At 35.6% G+C, this 17210-nt stretch overlaps 2 protein-coding genes and 1 long non-coding RNA gene across 8 annotated transcripts; 1 reads left to right on the top strand and 2 right to left on the bottom strand.

Moving 5' to 3' along the window:
- Positions 1 to 853: 853 nt before the first annotated feature.
- On the bottom strand, positions 854 to 4487 carry LOC127953919 (uncharacterized). Its single transcript, XR_008153360.1, has 3 exons — positions 4185 to 4487; positions 2740 to 3424; positions 854 to 2473 (listed from the first exon to the last, which is right to left on the bottom strand). It is a non-coding gene; the product is annotated as an uncharacterized LOC127953919 (long non-coding RNA).
- A 576-nt stretch (positions 4488 to 5063) lies between these two features.
- Positions 5064 to 12909, bottom strand: LOC127953906 (immunoglobulin lambda-1 light chain). Of its 3 annotated transcripts, none has more exons than XM_052553279.1 (6): positions 12849 to 12909; positions 7610 to 9288; positions 7196 to 7243; positions 6786 to 7114; positions 6103 to 6136; positions 5064 to 5572 (listed from the first exon to the last, which is right to left on the bottom strand). In XM_052553279.1, exons 3-6 carry the CDS (start codon positions 7236 to 7238, stop codon positions 5250 to 5252), a joined length of 729 nt encoding a protein of 242 aa, XP_052409239.1. In that variant the 5' UTR covers positions 7239 to 7243; positions 7610 to 9288; positions 12849 to 12909; the 3' UTR covers positions 5064 to 5249. The 3 variants fall into 3 exon arrangements, with proteins under 3 accessions (XP_052409239.1, XP_052409238.1, XP_052409237.1); XM_052553278.1 differs by lacking the exon at positions 12849 to 12909 and adding an exon at positions 10265 to 10323; XM_052553277.1 differs by lacking the exons at positions 7610 to 9288; positions 12849 to 12909 and having other exon boundaries at positions 7196 to 7550.
- On the top strand, positions 10627 to 17194 carry arl16 (ADP-ribosylation factor-like 16). Of its 4 annotated transcripts, none has more exons than XM_052553288.1 (5): positions 10627 to 10876; positions 13628 to 13685; positions 14931 to 15047; positions 15430 to 15545; positions 15626 to 17194. In XM_052553288.1, exons 1-5 carry the CDS (start codon positions 10815 to 10817, stop codon positions 15798 to 15800), a joined length of 528 nt encoding a protein of 175 aa, XP_052409248.1. In that variant the 5' UTR covers positions 10627 to 10814; the 3' UTR covers positions 15801 to 17194. The 4 variants fall into 4 exon arrangements, with proteins under 4 accessions (XP_052409248.1, XP_052409249.1, XP_052409250.1 ...); XM_052553289.1 differs by lacking the exon at positions 13628 to 13685 and adding an exon at positions 11020 to 11077; XM_052553287.1 differs by lacking the exon at positions 10627 to 10876 and adding an exon at positions 13187 to 13484.
- Positions 17195 to 17210: the final 16 nt, after the last annotated feature.

Raw genomic sequence — 17210 nt, 5'->3', positions numbered from 1 at the left:
ACTTGTTGTATGTATCTCTTACTGGTGTAAGCGTAGGTTTCTGGATTAGTTCTGCCTTTGGTGGAAGGGGATTTCTAAGGCTACGTTTTACTGTATGTGTGATGCAAGCATATATCGCTTCTTTACTCTCTCATAACAATGATCTAACCCACGTACACTATGCACTCATACTTATACACTATATACTCAACCATATATGGTTACTTTGTCATTCATAATCGAAGTAGCCCTCCCCCTTTAGTTACGTAATTAAAGCTGGTTATTTAAGTGCATCATCCGGGTATTTAAAGTGCACTTTTTCTTTTTTACATTTTCAGTGTGAACGCACTACTCGCACTATTCATACTAAAAAACGTAATAGAAGCGATTTGGGACGCATCTATAGATTTATCAGCATTCTCATTAAGGGTCAGTGCACCCGACAGTTTTAAAGATCTGCCAGATGAAAGTTAGAGTACACCATAAAATGCTTCAGTCAAAAATAAAAAAAACCTGCCTAATCTCACTATTACCAAATTGTATATGTAGCTTACTGTGTTAACAGATGGTCTGAACTCTACATTACAGAAAGATATTAGACAATAGTGCAAAGGAAAATCTGATTAAAATAACAGCATTGGTAGAGCACCTTATTTTTATAGTAGTCTAATAATATGAAACTTATGGTTTTGTGAGTATATTAATATACCCTATATTATCTGTCACTTGCAGCTTATGATTCCTATGTTTCTGTGTTTCAAGATCTGAGCTCAGGGGAACTGATTTACATAAAGCTAAAAATATGAGGCACACGGTGCAGGTGTATCCTGAGCGAGAGTCATGCGTTCTGCATGAAAGAAAATGCAAACTAATGTCATGCCAAAGATTTTTAATTGCAGAACCAAAACCAAACATGTTCATAATCATTGTCAGATATGAAGTACTAAAGTCACACAGTTCACATAACATGAACAGAAATAAAGACAAAACATCTGACATTTTCACTCAGACAAGTTTTCAGCACTGTGAAACTGGGATACTTTCGATAGTCCACTGTAGACATTTTATTAATTATAAGCAACTTTGCAACATGTCAAATAATTCTCATTAATTTGCAACCACATGTCTATTAACTCTCAGAGTAAACTGTTAGGGTAAGTTTAGGGGTTAATGTTAGGGGTAGGTTTAGGGTTAGTATAAGTCGACAATAAGAAAGTGTTAGGTGTAACAGTTTCTCAGTGGGACTGCTCCAAACTCCATGTGTAACGGAGCGACCGTTGACTGACCAGGAGACGTGCACCAGAGCTACTGAAATATCCTCAGCCAGACACACGAGAGTAGCTTTACTCTCCTTCAGATATAATCAATATAATATGATATATTTATCACCTGGTATGTGAAAGGATCATTTAAAGGAGAAATGGAAATTGAAAATTATATTATATAGATTTATACTGAGCATATTCTTATTTTATCACTAACCAGAAAATGACATATATGATGATGTGTAAATAATAAGCCTTTAAAAACATCTACACACACTTCAGAATGATTCCCATCAAGTACAATTTTGGAATGTTATTTTGAAGATTCATTTTAAATGTATACAGCATATATATTAACACAGAAACTCAAAAGTTGAGCAAAAATATTATAATTTAAATGGACTTTCCAAAAATAATACATAAAACAGATAAAAATAAATCATGTATCTGAACAAAAATCAAGATTTCAGCTTACTTACCGATCACATTGAGTGATACACCACAGTGATACATTTCACGTCTTCACTTGTACAAAAACCTAGCGCAGTTTCACAGTCAGTGTCTCTTTACTGTAAAACTGCGGGAGGTTTTTGTCTTCAAACTTACATTTTGAAAAGAAGACGAGATGCTACGCCATGATAAACAAGACCCCGTCCCAACAATTTTGAGACCTGCATCAGGCATCACATTTGAAATGAGCTCATTTTGTGCATAAAATTGTAAAATTTCTAAAAGAATATATGTTATCTATGTTCTAATGTGAATAAAATATTGGCTTCAAATGTGATTTGAAATTCTTTTACTTTTAATTTTATTCAAAAAGAAAAAGAAAAAAAAGTCCTAACATTTCCGGAATTTTAGTTGAATGTTTAGAACTGTTTTGGACTGTTTTTGCTTGTAAACGGCATATGACAAATACCTCATTCAGGCAAGATGATTTTTTCACTGGAGAAAGCAATAATATGAATAGAGGACTCATATTTTAGCCATAAGCAGAGGTTTGAAGTTAAAAATGTCTTAATAATGGATTTGTTTCTTACAAACATGCAGATTTTGCTTAATGGAGTGGAGGTGTGTAGATTATTGTGATGTGCTTATCAGCTGTTTGGACTCTCATTCTGACGGCACCCATTCACTGCAGAGGATCCAATGATTAGCAAGTGATGCAATGCTACATTTGTCCAAATCTGTTCTGATGAAGAAACAAACTCATCCACATCTTAGATGACCTGAGGGCAATAATAGTCATAAAATATATAGTATATATTCTGTAAGTTTTCATTTTGGGAAAATCAGCAATAAAACACAAATAAATTCAAATCAAATATGGAATCCAGTTTTTAATGCTGAAAGAATATTCAGATTTTTCCAGAATATGAGACTGGCAGTGATTGGCTGTCTGAGAGGCTCCTCCCACAAACCGCTCTTAAATAATCTCTGTCTCTCTCTCTCTCTCTGTACAGTACTTCATAAAACACTGAGGGTAGATACTCACAGAGAGAAACATGCTGATAAAACTCTGCCTTCTCATCACTTCTTGCACATGTGTGAACCTCAGATCTTTACAAGATTCTTCTAAAGCTTGCTTGTGTTTCAGCTCACTTTCATAGTTTCTGTCTTTTTCAGGTGTCAGTGGTGTAATAGTGGTGACCCAGAATCCTCCAGTCCTCACTCTGAGTAAAGGACAGACGGCCACGCTGGAGTGTAATCTGGACACCGTCACAGATAGTGGTGCTCGATGGTACAAACAGATTCATGGAGGAGTTCCACAGTTTGTCTTAGTTTTCTACCATCCAAACAGTTCTCCTACATATGGATCCGGCTACTCCTCTCCTAAATTCAACTCAAATCACAAAACTAAATCAGATTACAGTCTGATCATCAGTAATGTGGATGTTGATGATTCTGCAGTGTATTACTGTCAGACATGGGACAGCTCTGCTAGAGAGTACGTATCACAGTGATTCACAGCATGACAAAAACCTCCTCACTGCTCACATTCACTTCTGCTTTCTGCCTGCAGATTTGGTCACATTAGATATTGTATGTTATATGAATAATCAAACATTGACAGAAAGCTGATCCGAACAGCAGGTGTTTCCTGTGTGTCAGGACTGAAGAAAATCTCCACAGATCACTGCCTCTGACAGAAGATAATCTTCAACATTTCGGTTCTAAGACTATTCAAAAGACACATTAAAAAAAAACTCAAATTAATACCATTAATATATGAATCATTTCAAAATAACATCTGTCCTGTGGAATTAGCTAACGACTTTGAGTTTCATGTTTCTAGAGTTCAATAGAATGTTTTATTGATTATTATTATAATAATATTTAATTGATTTATATTTATTAATAAATGAAATCATATAATTAAAATTGTTTGTTATTCTAATTGCAAACATGTTTTTTTTAATAGAACATTAAAATAGACATAAACTGATGCTAAAATAATACAGATGTAGAGTCAATTTATCCATCCATCAAAACATGAATTTGAATCATTTTCCCCTTTTATGTATGCATGTATAATAATAATTTAATTTTCATTTCAATATTCATTTATTCATTGTTTTATTCTTCATACATGTTTTCAATTATAATTATTTATTAATTATTTTAATATTCAATGTAATCATATGATCATAATAATCATTATAGCCATTTATCATTGATTCATTAATTGACAACCCAACAAGTGCACTCCCCATAATGTACTTAAAGTGCTGCATTTTAGTGCACTAACTTCTACCCTCTCTTTTTCCTGTCTCATGGTCAGATTGTTTGATGTCACCTATGAGTATCGACCATTGGTGTCTGCACTTAGTTTTGTCCTGTCCTGTCCTGTCCAGTCTTATTGAATCGGGGTTTGGTTAGTAGTTCTCTACCACTGTTGGAATTACTCTGTGCTCACCATTTGCACCCACAGAACCTTACCTGCTGAAAGCTGCTTCGGCATCCCTGCTCTGCGAGCACCGACCGTCGGCTCCTTCATGAATGCAGAGAGCCTCCGCCTTACCAGTCTGCTGGTCCCCCCTGCCACAGAGGTCATCTCAGTTTATTTGTGCTACCCAGCCTACGGGTCATCCTCTGTTTGTCTATTTCTACATCGTTTTTGTCTGTGGCCAGACTTTGTTTCATTAAAAGACAGTTATCATTGCACTCGCATTTGAGTCCTCTCTCTATCCATTATCATCACACTTTCATTTACTAGTACACTCAAGTAGTGAAGATTTAAGAGACTGAAGAGAATGAAGAGGGAGGAGCCTCTCAGTGACATCATCGTCGTTCATCATCGTATACATCATCAACAATCATCACTGAATGATTGACAGACCGTGTATTTACATTAACACATTTATTAAAATACTAAATGTTGTTGTTTTTAATTGTGAGTCTGGACTTTGTCTTTTAGAGGACAGGATCTTCTGGAACCTGTTTGAAAGTCTTTTTCTTTCATTTATTTATTCCTCATGTTCATGTATAACTGACATCTCTCTGATCATTTGTAGTTATGTTCTTGTCTTGTTTGAACATCAAGTGAATCGATAAAAAGATCTGAGAGAAACTGATCATTTACAAAGAGCTGATTATGAGAGCAGGTGTTTCCTTTGTGTCAGGACTGAACTTCCTGTTCTGAAGAAAATCTCCACAGATCACTGCATCTGATACAAGACAAACTTCAGCACTTGTGTTTTAGATCTATTCAGAGGACGCTAATAAATGTAATAAAACAGATGTAATAAACTGATGCTAAAATAATAAAATAAGATATATTTCTGTGTAATCACTGGACACAAAATAATAAGAAAAGTGTTTGATTAACATGCAGTTTATTAGACTTTATAAAGCACAATAATGAACATTTAAATGAAAAATTTATTTAATTCAGAAAATGAAGCAACTAATACTTTATTTTTACTAGTATCTATCCATGTTTTCTTCTACTCTACACAAGCAAACTGAATGACTCTGACATAAATCAAGAGGAGATCACACAGTTCAGTCGCTGCAGTCAGATTTCTTGATGCTTTTGCTGGTGGTTTTTGAGGCAGCAGTCGCTTCACATGTCAGCGGTGTGTCTTTGTCCCACTCTGAGCTCTCGATGCTTAAATAACTGCTGATCTTGAACTTCTTATCCGGCTGCTGTTCAGCAGATCCAGTGAAGACGCCTTCAGTAACTGAGTTGCCGTTCACAAGCCAGCGCACATCAGCAAAAGCCCCAGACACGTGATTGATCAGACACACAAGAGTGAGTTTACTGGAGCTCAGCTCTTCTCTGGACGGACGGAGGATGTTCAGCACAGGAGCAGCAGCAGCAGCATCTGAACACAAATCACCATCAACATCTGAAGACAGACCTTCATCTGCCAGACAACTCAGATATTACAGTCTGACTGCACTTCACACTCTCCACGTCTCTAATATTTCAGCATATAAACAATTACTCCTTTTAATCAATTAATATCATGAGAGTTGCATGGTCAATAATTATAACAGAACGAACAAAGCAGAGTTTTAGGTTTATTTCAGCATGTCATACTGCAGGTCAGTTTCTCATGTGCGGTTTCACAAATAATGTACATAAATTACTTAAATTAAACACAAAGCTAAAGCTCCTCAAATCAGAAATATTACTCCTAATAGCTGAATATAAGACACAACTAATATATAAAACAGATCAAAGTTAAAGCTGAAGTGAAAGACTGCAGGAGGCTCTGTATAAAACTGTCTGAGATGAATTCACACATTTAACTGTAAATAAATAAAAAGGTTAACTAAAAATATTGAGTTTCAATATCTACACTGAGTAGACTATATGTAATAAAGAAATAAACAGTGAAAGATGACTTACCGTTCACAATGAGTTTTGTTCCTTGTCCGAATACCACAGTGATACATTTCATATGTTCAGTCGAACAAAAACCTCCTCAGTCTGTGAAGAGACACAAACAGAAGTGAAACACTCGCTCGAGCTCAGCTGACTGTGTGCTTTACACGTTTATTGATGGAGAAATGATTCAGATTCAGTCACAATCACTCTGTTTCAGTCTTCATGTTAGTTGTGTTTGACTGCTGTGTATTAAAGTGCTTTGAAACACAGTCTCGTATTTGTCTGTTGTTATCTGCAGGTGTCAGTGACTGTGGAGTCAATCACAGTGAATGAAGCACATAAAGTCTCTCTGAACATGAACACATGGATCTACTGATGACGGACACTAAAGGAAACACTCCTTACAAACACACAGGACTTTCTGTCTTCTGAGGAGCACAAAAGGAGAAATTTAGCAGAATTTCCAAGCTGCTCTTTGACATTTAACAATAGCATAAAGTGATCAGTAACTGTCCAGCCAAAAGTACAAAAAAAAAAAAAACCTTAAGCGATGAGTTAAATAACAGGACAAATTAGTATCTGACTAGTTTTATTTTTTCATGAATCTGAGATGTGAAGTAGTGCTCTTGTCATGTGTTGTCTAGAAGCAGAAGTGAATGTGAGCAGTGAGGAGGTTTTTGTCATGCTGTGAATCACTGTGATACGTACTCTCTAGCAGTGTCATCATATGTCTTACAGTAATACACTGCAGAATCAGTCACATCCACATTACTGATGATCAGCTGATAGTCAATATTTGACGTAGCTTTAGATGTGAAGCGACTGGAGGAAAAACCTTCTCCATATTCATTAGGGGAGCTGTGAGAGTGATAATATCTCAACACATACTGAGGAGCTGCGTTTGGAATCTGTTTATACCATCTTACAGAATTTCTCTCGTCCTTTTCAATGTTACAGTCCATAGTCACAGATCTGCCTTTTTCTTCTGTCAGTATCGGAGGTTTCTGTGTGAACACTTTCACACATCTGACGGCTGTAGAATTAATAAAATTCATTTAATCAACATTGACATCCCCGAGAGAAGAACATGTTTAGAGTGAAAAGTGTAACTTACATGACAGAAGAGAGAGAATAAGACAGTAGAATATGATCAGCATCTCGACTGTGATGAGCAGATTGAGTTTAGAGGAGAGATGAAGAGAATAAGAGAGAGTGAGATACTCATATAGAGAAGAGAAACTCTGAAAGAGGGAGGATCAGAGCTCAGCCAATCACTTCTTCCTAATGCTCAAATTAACACTGGTTTAATATAACGAGTTACTTCACATACGGGCAGAAATCATAATGTTTCATCATTCCTACAAAATAAATGTTAGTTTATCACAAATTATCTAATTGACATAGAAAAATACATTTATCGGCTAATACTAATGGTTAATTTGCTCTAAAAAACTAAATACTAAACAGTTTCAAATGACACAGCTAAAATATATAAAGAAATGTTGTTCATTGAATTATTCAAACTTACACTCTTAAAAGTACAATTATTTAGAAGATTTTATTGGCATCTGTGTTTCCCGGAAGATCCTTTAACATCAATGAAATCTTAAGACAAAAAGATATTATAGTGGAAAATGATTCTTTTCATTCATTCATTCATACATACATACATTTATTTATTTATTCATTCATTTATTTATGTCAGAATGAGTTCTATGTCCTTCTTTTGTTGAGCACCACTAAACTCCAGAGCACCTGCAGAACAGTAAGACCATCAATAATGAGAACAGAGAAACCTCACAATTTGCATACAACTATAAATGTCATTATCCAAAACTATCTTTGATCTGATTATGAAGACCAGGATGTAGCTACACTACTCAGGTCCACATTTACTATAATACAGTATAAAGTATAATGTGCAGATGCACAGTACTTACCTGCTACATTAGTCAAAAACATCTGTAGCCTGTAACCTACTGGTTACTGCATGAAACACTTTCCCACAATGCAATGCACTTACAGTAACTAGGCTACAGTTTTGTTTTCCTGGTTTGCTGCAATACTCCATTAGTCAAACTTTTTGTTATATTAAATAGATTTGTTTGAAGGTTATAGTTAAATAACTGTAAGAGCATGTGTGTGTGTGTGGGGAGGGGGGGGTGGAGTGGCGTATTTTTATGACTATCAGGACACAACTCTGTATAATGACATGGGTACATTGGTATGACACAGGTATTACAAGGAGAGGGTGACTTATGAGGACATAACCCATGTCCCCATTTTTCAAAACGCTTATAAATCATACAGAATGAGTTACTTGTAGAAAGTAAAAATGCACAAAGTTTCCTGTGAGGTTTAGGGTTAGGTGTAAGGTTGGTGTAGGGCCATAGTTTCTACAGTATAAATACCATTACGAAAAACTATTATGAAACCATTATAAAAACTGTATATTGCTACTCAGGGCTGTGCACAGACCTTTTGAGAGGCATGTGCTGAAACTGAAAAGGGGCACCCCCCTCCCTTTTTTTTATATCAAGATTATTCAGTAAGCCTGCATACAAGGAAGAAATGGTCAAATCTTCATGACAAATTCAATAACACAAAATAATAGTCTCAAAAGCTTTAGATTTATTCACGATTAATAACAACAATAATAATAATATTAGATAATTCGGTAATATAGGTAAACATAAATATTTGTAAGGTCCTGTGTGAATTGTGAATTGCTCTTGTATACTCCCTCTTTTTTTAAATTGCATTTATAGAGAAAAAAAATACTTGGCTCATACATAAACATGTTAACCAAATAATACAAATTAGCTTATAAAACAAAACAGAAACCAAAATCTTTTTTTTATTGAACTTTATGCAATTTTTTATGAACTTTGCAAAGAAAAAAAATATATATTCTCTTTTTTAGCTATTCTGTTTGGTTTTATAAGCTAATTTGTATTATTTGGTTAACATGATCATGAATGACATTGAGCAGAGGGGAAGGTGAGCAATGAGTCAAGTATTTTTGACAAACTTTTTTGAAAAATAATTTATGTAATTATGTCCAACTCAATTCCAGATTATAAAAAACTATAGCCATTTCGTTACTATAATATATCCAACATGTATCCGCCTACCTGGCAAAAATGTTATACTGTGGTGGACCAGGGATGTTGGTCTCTTGAAGGTCTCTTATTCACTACACTTTCCCTAAAATAAGCCAGCAATGAAAAAATAAATAAAAATGGTGTAAACAGTACAGTTGCAGTGAAAAGCATTTCTGAAGGATTACGTGACACTGAAGAGTACTGAACTGGAGTAATGATGCTGAAAATTCAGCTTTGATCACAAAAATAAATTACATTTTAAAATATATTCAAATAGAAAACAGTTATTTAAATTTTAAAAATATTACACAATATTACTGTTTTTGCTGTATTTTGGATCAAATAAACGAAGCCTTGGAATAAATCATGAATTACATTCTGCATGATAAAATATCAAGATTTCACAGTGATCTGTAAAAAAAAAAAAAAAAAATTGTTACTACATTACTGTAGTAAAACCATGTTTTACTACATTTTATATATGTGAGGACGAGCGGAGAGTATACTATAACATGATTAGCCTAAATGTTAATAAATTAAGTGTATCAGCAATCATAAATCAAAGAAGAAATTTCTTAGAAATATGTTATCTAAGTGACGATGATCACTCGTCGCTTTGTGTAAGTTCCAGTAAGAAACACCGCGGGGGCGCACCTGTTATGATTTTCCGATGGTAAAAACTAATTATATGTTGTTCTATTACTTATCAATATATATAGTTTTTGACCAGCGAATGTGTGAAAATGTGATCTTGTTTTTCGTCATTAAAACGGCGACGGGCATCACATTACATTTTAATCTACAGGTTACAAACTAGTTTTTGTAGCTATATAGACGGAGCGCTCAGTTTTTGCTGTGGTAAAAAGCATTTGGCCAAAATCGCATTTTATAAAAGATGAAATGCTACTGTATGCACAGGCTATATGCTATGACTAGATGGCAAATGCTAGCCCTCTCTCTCAGGCGACGTCCCACATGTCTCAGTCAGTGAGTCAGTCAGACATCAAATAAATAAAATATGAGCCTTTATAGACATAGTGTTTAGTAGTACTTATTCAAACAACAAGATATTTATTTACCCTTCGCAAAACTTTGTTCAGCTCAGCTGTTGTCTACTGTGCGGCTGCTGTGGAACTTCAGTTGATTCAATGAATATAGAGGGGGCGGAGTTATCAGCTTACTGACAGCTTGCTAAACTTTCATTTGCTAAATATTAGTAAAACAAACAGACAGACGTAAAGGGTGACCAATAGCATTGATAAAAAAAAAAAAAAAAAAAAACACCACTAAAAAAAGGGCACTTTGGAGTGTAAGGGACCTAAAAAGAGCCCTACCTGTGCACGTGCCTGTAGCTACTGGTTTGCATACTGTTTTAGCAATAATAGACTTTACTGCGTAGTTTCCTCAGACTAATTGTAACTTTTGAACAGAGTCAGTCTTCTTCAGATCACTGGAGGGCGCCAATCACTGACAGAGAAGTGACGCATGGAGACTTTTATTGTGTAAACACGTCGTTGTCGTGGCGACACAGGAACTCGATCCATTTAATGCTGAAGAGTCAGTCGTTTTTTAAACAGAAACCTGTGATCTCGTTTTGATGAAGTAACTTCAGGTGAAGTGATCGCTGCGATGTGTTTATTGCTCGGTGCGTCTGGAGCAGGAAAAACGCTTTTACTGAAGCGACTACAGAATATCCTTCAGCAGCTGATTGAGTCACACTGACTTAATGTTGTGCTTCTCTTAATGTATCTTTAGTTCAGTACAGTTTGTGCTGCAGGTGTTATTAAGATGTTGATCTGCTGTCATGAGTGTGTCTTCTTTATCTGGACTAACAGTTGTGTCCGATGGGTGCACAGGAGGATTTGGGTGAAGCGCCCGTCACGCTGCCCACGGTGAGCTGCTTCTGCGGGGTCCTGCTCAATAACACTGATACTGTTACTCTGTTACTGTCACTGTCAGCAGGACAGAGCTCTTCTGAGATCACACACACCAAATAAGATCAAGTCTGACTGCTCGAATACAACAGACTGGGGATAAGATCAAATATAACACACTGTGGATCTGAAGTTAAACACGTTGAGAAACACTGCAACTGAGGATCAAATCAGGAGGATTTTTTTTATTTAGTTTAGTTTAATAGTCGGTAAACATGGTACCACATGGTTAATACATAAAGTTTTTTTTTAGTACATTGTCATCTTAAGTGTAAGATTTTGAAAAAAAAAAAAAAAAAAACATTCAAGTTGACTTAAAGATGTCATAAAGATTAATATTGTGTGTGCCTACTTTAACCATATTTTGGAGACAAATCTGTACCCAAAAATGAGTTAAATCTCCAGAAACCTCCCTTTGGGGACGTCTTCTGGTCTTCATTTGTAAAACTGGCATAAAACATAAAGTAAACAACTTTATTTAAATTAATTTAATCATTATTTAAATGATTATATGATCATGAATGACATTGAGCAGAGGGGAAGGTGAGCAATGAGTCAAGTATTTTTGACAAACTTTTTTGAAAAATAATTTATGCAATTATGTCCAACTCAATTCCAGATTATAAAAAACTATAGCCATTTCGTTACTATAATATATCCAACATGTATCCGCCTACCTGGCAAAAATGTTATACTGTGGTGGACCAGGGATGTTGGTCTCTTGAAGGTCTCTTATTCACTACACTTTCCCTAAAATAAGCCAGCAATGAAAAAAATAAATAAAAATGGTGTAAACAGTACAGTTGCAGTGAAAAGCATTTCTGAAGGATTACGTGACACTGAAGAGTACTGAACTGGAGTAATGATGCTGAAAATTCAGCTTTGATCACAAAAATAAATTACATTTTAAAATATATTCAAATAGAAAACAGTTATTTAAATTTTAAAAATATTACACAATATTACTGTTTTTGCTGTATTTTGGATCAAATAAACGAAGCCTTGGAATAAATCATGAATTACATTCTGCATGATAAAATATCAAGATTTCACAGTGATCTGTAAAAAAAATAAAATAAATTGTTACTACATTACTGTAGTAAAACCATGTTTTACTACATTTTATATATGTGAGGACGAGCGGAGAGTATACTATAACATGATTAGCCTAAATGTTAATAAATTAAGTGTATCAGCAATCATAAATCAAAGAAGAAATTTCTTAGAAATATGTTATCTAAGTGACGATGATCACTCGTCGCTTTGTGTAAGTTCCAGTAAGAAACACCGCGGGGGCGCACCTGTTATGATTTTCCGATGGTAAAAACTAATTATATGTTGTTCTATTACTTATCAATATATATAGTTTTTGACCAGCGAATGTGTGAAAATGTGATTTTTTTTCGTCATTAAAACGGCGACGGGCATCACATTACATTTTAATCTACAGGTTACTAGTTTTTGTAGCTATATAGACGGAGCGCTCAGTTTTTCATGTGGTAAAAAGCATTTGGCCAAAATCGCATTTTATAAAAGATGAAATGCTACTGTATGCACAGGCTATTTAAGTGTTGGCTATATATATGCTATGACTAGATGGCAAATGCTAGCCCTCTCTCTCTCGCCCACATGTCTCAGTCAGTCAGACAGACATTCAATAAATAAAATATGAGCCTTTATAGACATAGTGTTTAGTAGTACTTATTCAAACAACAAGATATTTATTTACCCTTCGCAAAACTTTGTTCAGCTCAGCTGTTGTCTACTGTGCGGCTGCTGTGGAACTTTTGATTCAATGAACATAGAGGGGGCGGAGTTATCAGCTTACTGACAGCTTGAGGATCGAATAAGATTTGCACAAGCTCGTTTTAAGAACTTTCATTTGCTAAATATTTGTAAAACAGACAGACAGACGTAAAGGGTGACCAATAGCACTGATAAAAAAAAAAAAAAAACACCACTAAAAAAAGGGCACTTTGGAGTGTAAGGGACCTAAAAAGAGCCCTACCTGTGCACGTGCCTGTTGCTACTGGTTTGCATACTGTTTTAGCAATAATAGACTTTACTGCGTAGTTTCCTCAGACTAATTGTAACTTTTGAACAGAGTCGGTCTTCTTCAGATCACTGGAGGGCGCCAATCACTGACAGAGAAGTGACGCATGGAGACTTTTATTGTGTAAACACGTCGTTGTCGTGGCGACACAGGAACTCGATCCATTTAATGCTGAAGAGTCAGTCGTTTTTTAAACAGAAACCTGTGATCTCGTTTTGATGAAGTAACTTCAGGTGAAGTGATCGCTGCGATGTGTTTATTGCTCGGTGCGTCTGGAGCAGGAAAAACGCTTTTACTGAAGCGACTACAGAATATCCTTCAGCAGCTGATTGAGTCACACTGACTTAATGTTGTGCTTCTCTTAATGTATCTTTAGTTCAGTACAGTTTGTGCTGCAGGTGTTATTAAGATGTTGATCTGCTGTCATGAGTGTGTCTTCTTTATCTGGACTAACAGTTGTGTCCGATGGGTGCACAGGAGGATTTGGGTGAAGCGCCCGTCACGCTGCCCACGGTGAGCTGCTTCTGCGGGGTCCTGCTCAATAACACTGATACTGTTACTCTGTTACTGTCACTGTCAGCAGGACAGAGCTCTTCTGAGATCACACACACCAAATAAGATCAAGTCTGACTGCTCGAATACAACAGACTGGGGATAAGATCAAATATAACACACTGTGGATCTGAAGTTAAACACGTTGAGAAACACTGCAACTGAGGATCAAATCAGGAGGATTTTTTTTATTTAGTTTAGTTTAATAGTCGGTAAACATGGTACCACATGGTTAATACATAAAGGTTTTTTTTAGTACATTGTTATCTTAAGTGTAAGATTTTGCACAAAAAAAAAAAACATTCAAGTTGACTTAAAGATGTCATAAAGATTAATATTGTGTGTGCCTACTTTAACCATATTTTGGAGACAAATCTGTACCCAAAAATGAGTTAAATCTCCAGAAACCTCCCTTTGGGGACGTCTTCTGGTCTTCATTTGTAAAACTGGCATAAAACATAAAGTAAACAACTTTATTTAAATTAATTTAATCATTATTTAAATGATTATATGATTATGAATGACATTGAGCAGAGGGGAAGGTGAGCAATGAGTCTAGTATTTTTGACAAACTTTTTTGAAAAATAATTTATGCAATTATGTCCAACTCAATTCCAGATTATAAAAAACTATAGCCATATCGTTACTATAATATATCCAACATGTATCCGCCTACCTGGCAAAAATGTTATACTGTGGTGGACCAGGGATGTTGGTCTCTTGAAGGTCTCTTATTCACTACACTTTCCCTAAAATAAGCCAGCAATGAAAAAATAAATAAAAATGGTGTAAACAGTACAGTTGCAGTGAAAAGCATTTCTGAAGGATTACGTGACACTGAAGAGTACTGAACTGGAGTAATGATGCTGAAAATTCAGCTTTGATCACAAAAATAAATTACATTTTAAAATATATTCAAATTTATTTAAATTTTAAAAAATATTACACAATATTACTGTTTTTGCTGTATTTTGGATCAAATAAACGAAGCCTTGGAATAAATCATGAATTACATTCTGCATGATAAAATATCAAGATTTCACAGTGATCTGTAAAAACATAAAGTAAACAACTTTATTTTAATTGTAAAAATTGGGTGAGGGTTCGTGTGTGGGATGGGATTAGGGATTATTATGGGATTATCTGTAGTATACGGTGATATAGCTAACTAAACCTGTGTGTTTTTGTTTTGTTTTGTATTTTTAGGTCGGCACCAACCTCACAGACCTCACACTCCGGAAGAGGAAGATAACGGTTCGAGAGCTGGGGGGCTGTATGGGGCCCATTTGGCCAAAATACTACTCAGATTGCAGATCTGTTATAGTGAGTGTCAGAAATACATCAGCTCTCCATCAGCTAGCAGTTCATTGTGTGTTTGCTTTACAAGAGAAGGTCCCTCTGCTTTGACCCTCTACAATATAAAGGAAAAAGAAAATTAAAATTAAGAAATATTAAGTTAAATGTGACACACAAAAATTATATGGACAGAATTTCTCTTTTTATAAAATGTAAAAAATAGTACAGAAATGAAAATATAAGAGAAAATGTATTTTTGGCAGAAAAGAATGGATTTGTTTGTTAAACTGGATGTGAAGATTGCTTTAGTTTTATCTTTATTTCTCTTCATGTCTTTAAAGAGTCCTCAAGAGAGACTATAAGTACATTTACAATGTTTCTCTTCATGTCTGTTCTTCACTCATTTCAGTTTGTGGTGGACAGTGTCAACACCGTCCAGATCTCGTCGTCTTGTGTCCAGCTGCTGTCTGTTCTCTCTGCCGAGCCGCTGCAGTCTGCTGCTGTACTCGTACTCTTCAACAAGAGGTCAGCTGACTCCACTCTCGCTCGCGCTTGTTGATTTAACTGAGTGAATCCAGCGCTCCTCACTCCACTTCTTTCCTCAGGGATCTTCCTTGCACCATGTCTCTGGTGGAGCTGAAGGCGTTGTTCAGGATGGATGACGTCATTAGAAGTGCGCCTCAGTCGGTCTCAACACTAGAGACCAGCGCTCGCTCCGGACAGGGCCTTCAGGAGCTGCTCAGCTGGCTGTTTTCACACCGCTCTCATGATACAGGATAGATGAGAACTAATATTAAATCAGACAGACGTGATGTGACGATACACTTGGTGTTCAGTCCTCTCAGCGCTGTGAGCTCAGCTCGGTCCCACGCCACATGTTTGTGCAAACACACTAATCTGAGAAACAGCTGTGAAAAAATGTAGAAGAACTGGAGAACTTTTGATGACCATCATAAACCTGTATGACTTCCTGTGCGCTGGTTAACAGTTTATGTGGAAGAATTGTTCCAAAATATATATTAAAGTTTAGTTTGAAGTTCAGGAATATTGAGTTTCTTCAAGATAAAGAATCTAAACTATAAGCAGCCGTTCATGTGAGATGTAGTCAGTCGAATGGGGAAATAAAAAGAAAGACCTATAATAAAGCATTAAGCCCAAATTCACTGTGGTTTACAGTGAATTTATAACAGTTAAGGGCATTGTTTAGGCAAGACACGGAGCATTCTCTTAGCTGTTGTAAATTCACTGTAAATCACAGCTTCACAGGGATTATTGCTTTTATAAAACGGTTGTTCCATATTCATAGCAAGGTTTCAGAAAATAAAACGAAGCAAATGAAATGTAATGATATTCATGAAAAAAATAATTCTTCTGACAAACAATGTAGTTCCGAAGATACAGTTGTGGTTGCACCAAAGTGGTTTCCAAGCAACACACAGACGTAAACAAATAGATGTTTGTTTGTAGAGTATTTTACAACAGCTTCAAACGTGGCTCAACCAGTCAGAATCAAGGACCAGAACTATGTCATGGGTGAGATGCTCAAAAAGACACAAGTAAACATTCATCTAGCATATCTTTGCATAGAAAAACCAACGCAGAAGAGCCCAAATAGATTATTAAGAGTGGCCAAAAATATTTTTTTTTATTGAGCACTCCAAGTATTATTTTTAAAAAAAAATCATATTCAGTTATATTCTCTACATCTCGATGCAAAAATAAATGTTAAAAAGACTCTTATGTCTCTTATGATATGATTGGTCAAATCAAAGGGCATCAGGGGCTAAGCTTGGCCCGCAGACCCTAATTAGGGAACCTTCAGTCTAGAGCATGTTTACATAAAGAAACAACAGAAAAAACATCACACAGGGCAGACATGTGTGTGTGTGTGTGTGTGGGGGGGGGGTGATATCTAGAGATTTGTTTTATAAAAGTTCAGCAGATTTTAATTTGAGTGTCATGTTATTAGATCGGTGCAAGACAAAGCAAAAGGGTCAAAGTCTGTCCACTGCATGTTTACAACACAATACAAACCTGTGTAATATCCCTGTGTGATTATGACGTGTAGTGTAGACTATATGAGACATTTTGGTCACACTATTTCCATTCTTCAATTTGTGTCGTTTCATAGTTTTCTAAAATGTGGAAAAAAGAATAAATTATGAGCATCCAAATTTTTGACTAGCATTG

Source organism: Carassius gibelio, chromosome B3 (assembly GCF_023724105.1).
Source record: "Carassius gibelio isolate Cgi1373 ecotype wild population from Czech Republic chromosome B3, carGib1.2-hapl.c, whole genome shotgun sequence".
NCBI classification, from domain to species: domain Eukaryota; kingdom Metazoa; phylum Chordata; class Actinopteri; order Cypriniformes; family Cyprinidae; genus Carassius; species Carassius gibelio.
Note: the sequence above shows the minus strand (reverse complement) of the source record. Positions and strands in the feature narration are given on the sequence as shown.

What these genes read in the sequence shown, in the direction of transcription:
- LOC127953906 (XM_052553279.1), bottom strand. Translation starts at nt 7,238, where the DNA reads ATGCTGATCATATTCTACTGTCTTATTCTCTCTCTTCTGTCAT. An exon ending in TATTCTCTCTCTTCTGTCAT is followed by an intron (nt 7,115 to 7,195) that starts GTAAGTTACACT and finishes TTAATTCTACAG; the next exon opens with CCGTCAGATGTGTGAAAGTG. An exon ending in ATGACACTGCTAGAGAGTAC is followed by an intron (nt 6,137 to 6,785) that starts GTATCACAGTGA and finishes TGTATCACTGTG; the next exon opens with GTATTCGGACAAGGAACAAA.
- arl16 (XM_052553288.1), top strand. Translation starts at nt 10,815, where the DNA reads ATGTGTTTATTGCTCGGTGCGTCTGGAGCAGGAAAAACGCTTTTACTG. An exon ending in TTACTGAAGCGACTACAGAA is followed by an intron (nt 10,877 to 13,627) that starts TATCCTTCAGCA and finishes TCTGGACTAACA; the next exon opens with GTTGTGTCCGATGGGTGCAC. An exon ending in CAGATTGCAGATCTGTTATA is followed by an intron (nt 15,048 to 15,429) that starts GTGAGTGTCAGA and finishes CACTCATTTCAG; the next exon opens with TTTGTGGTGGACAGTGTCAA.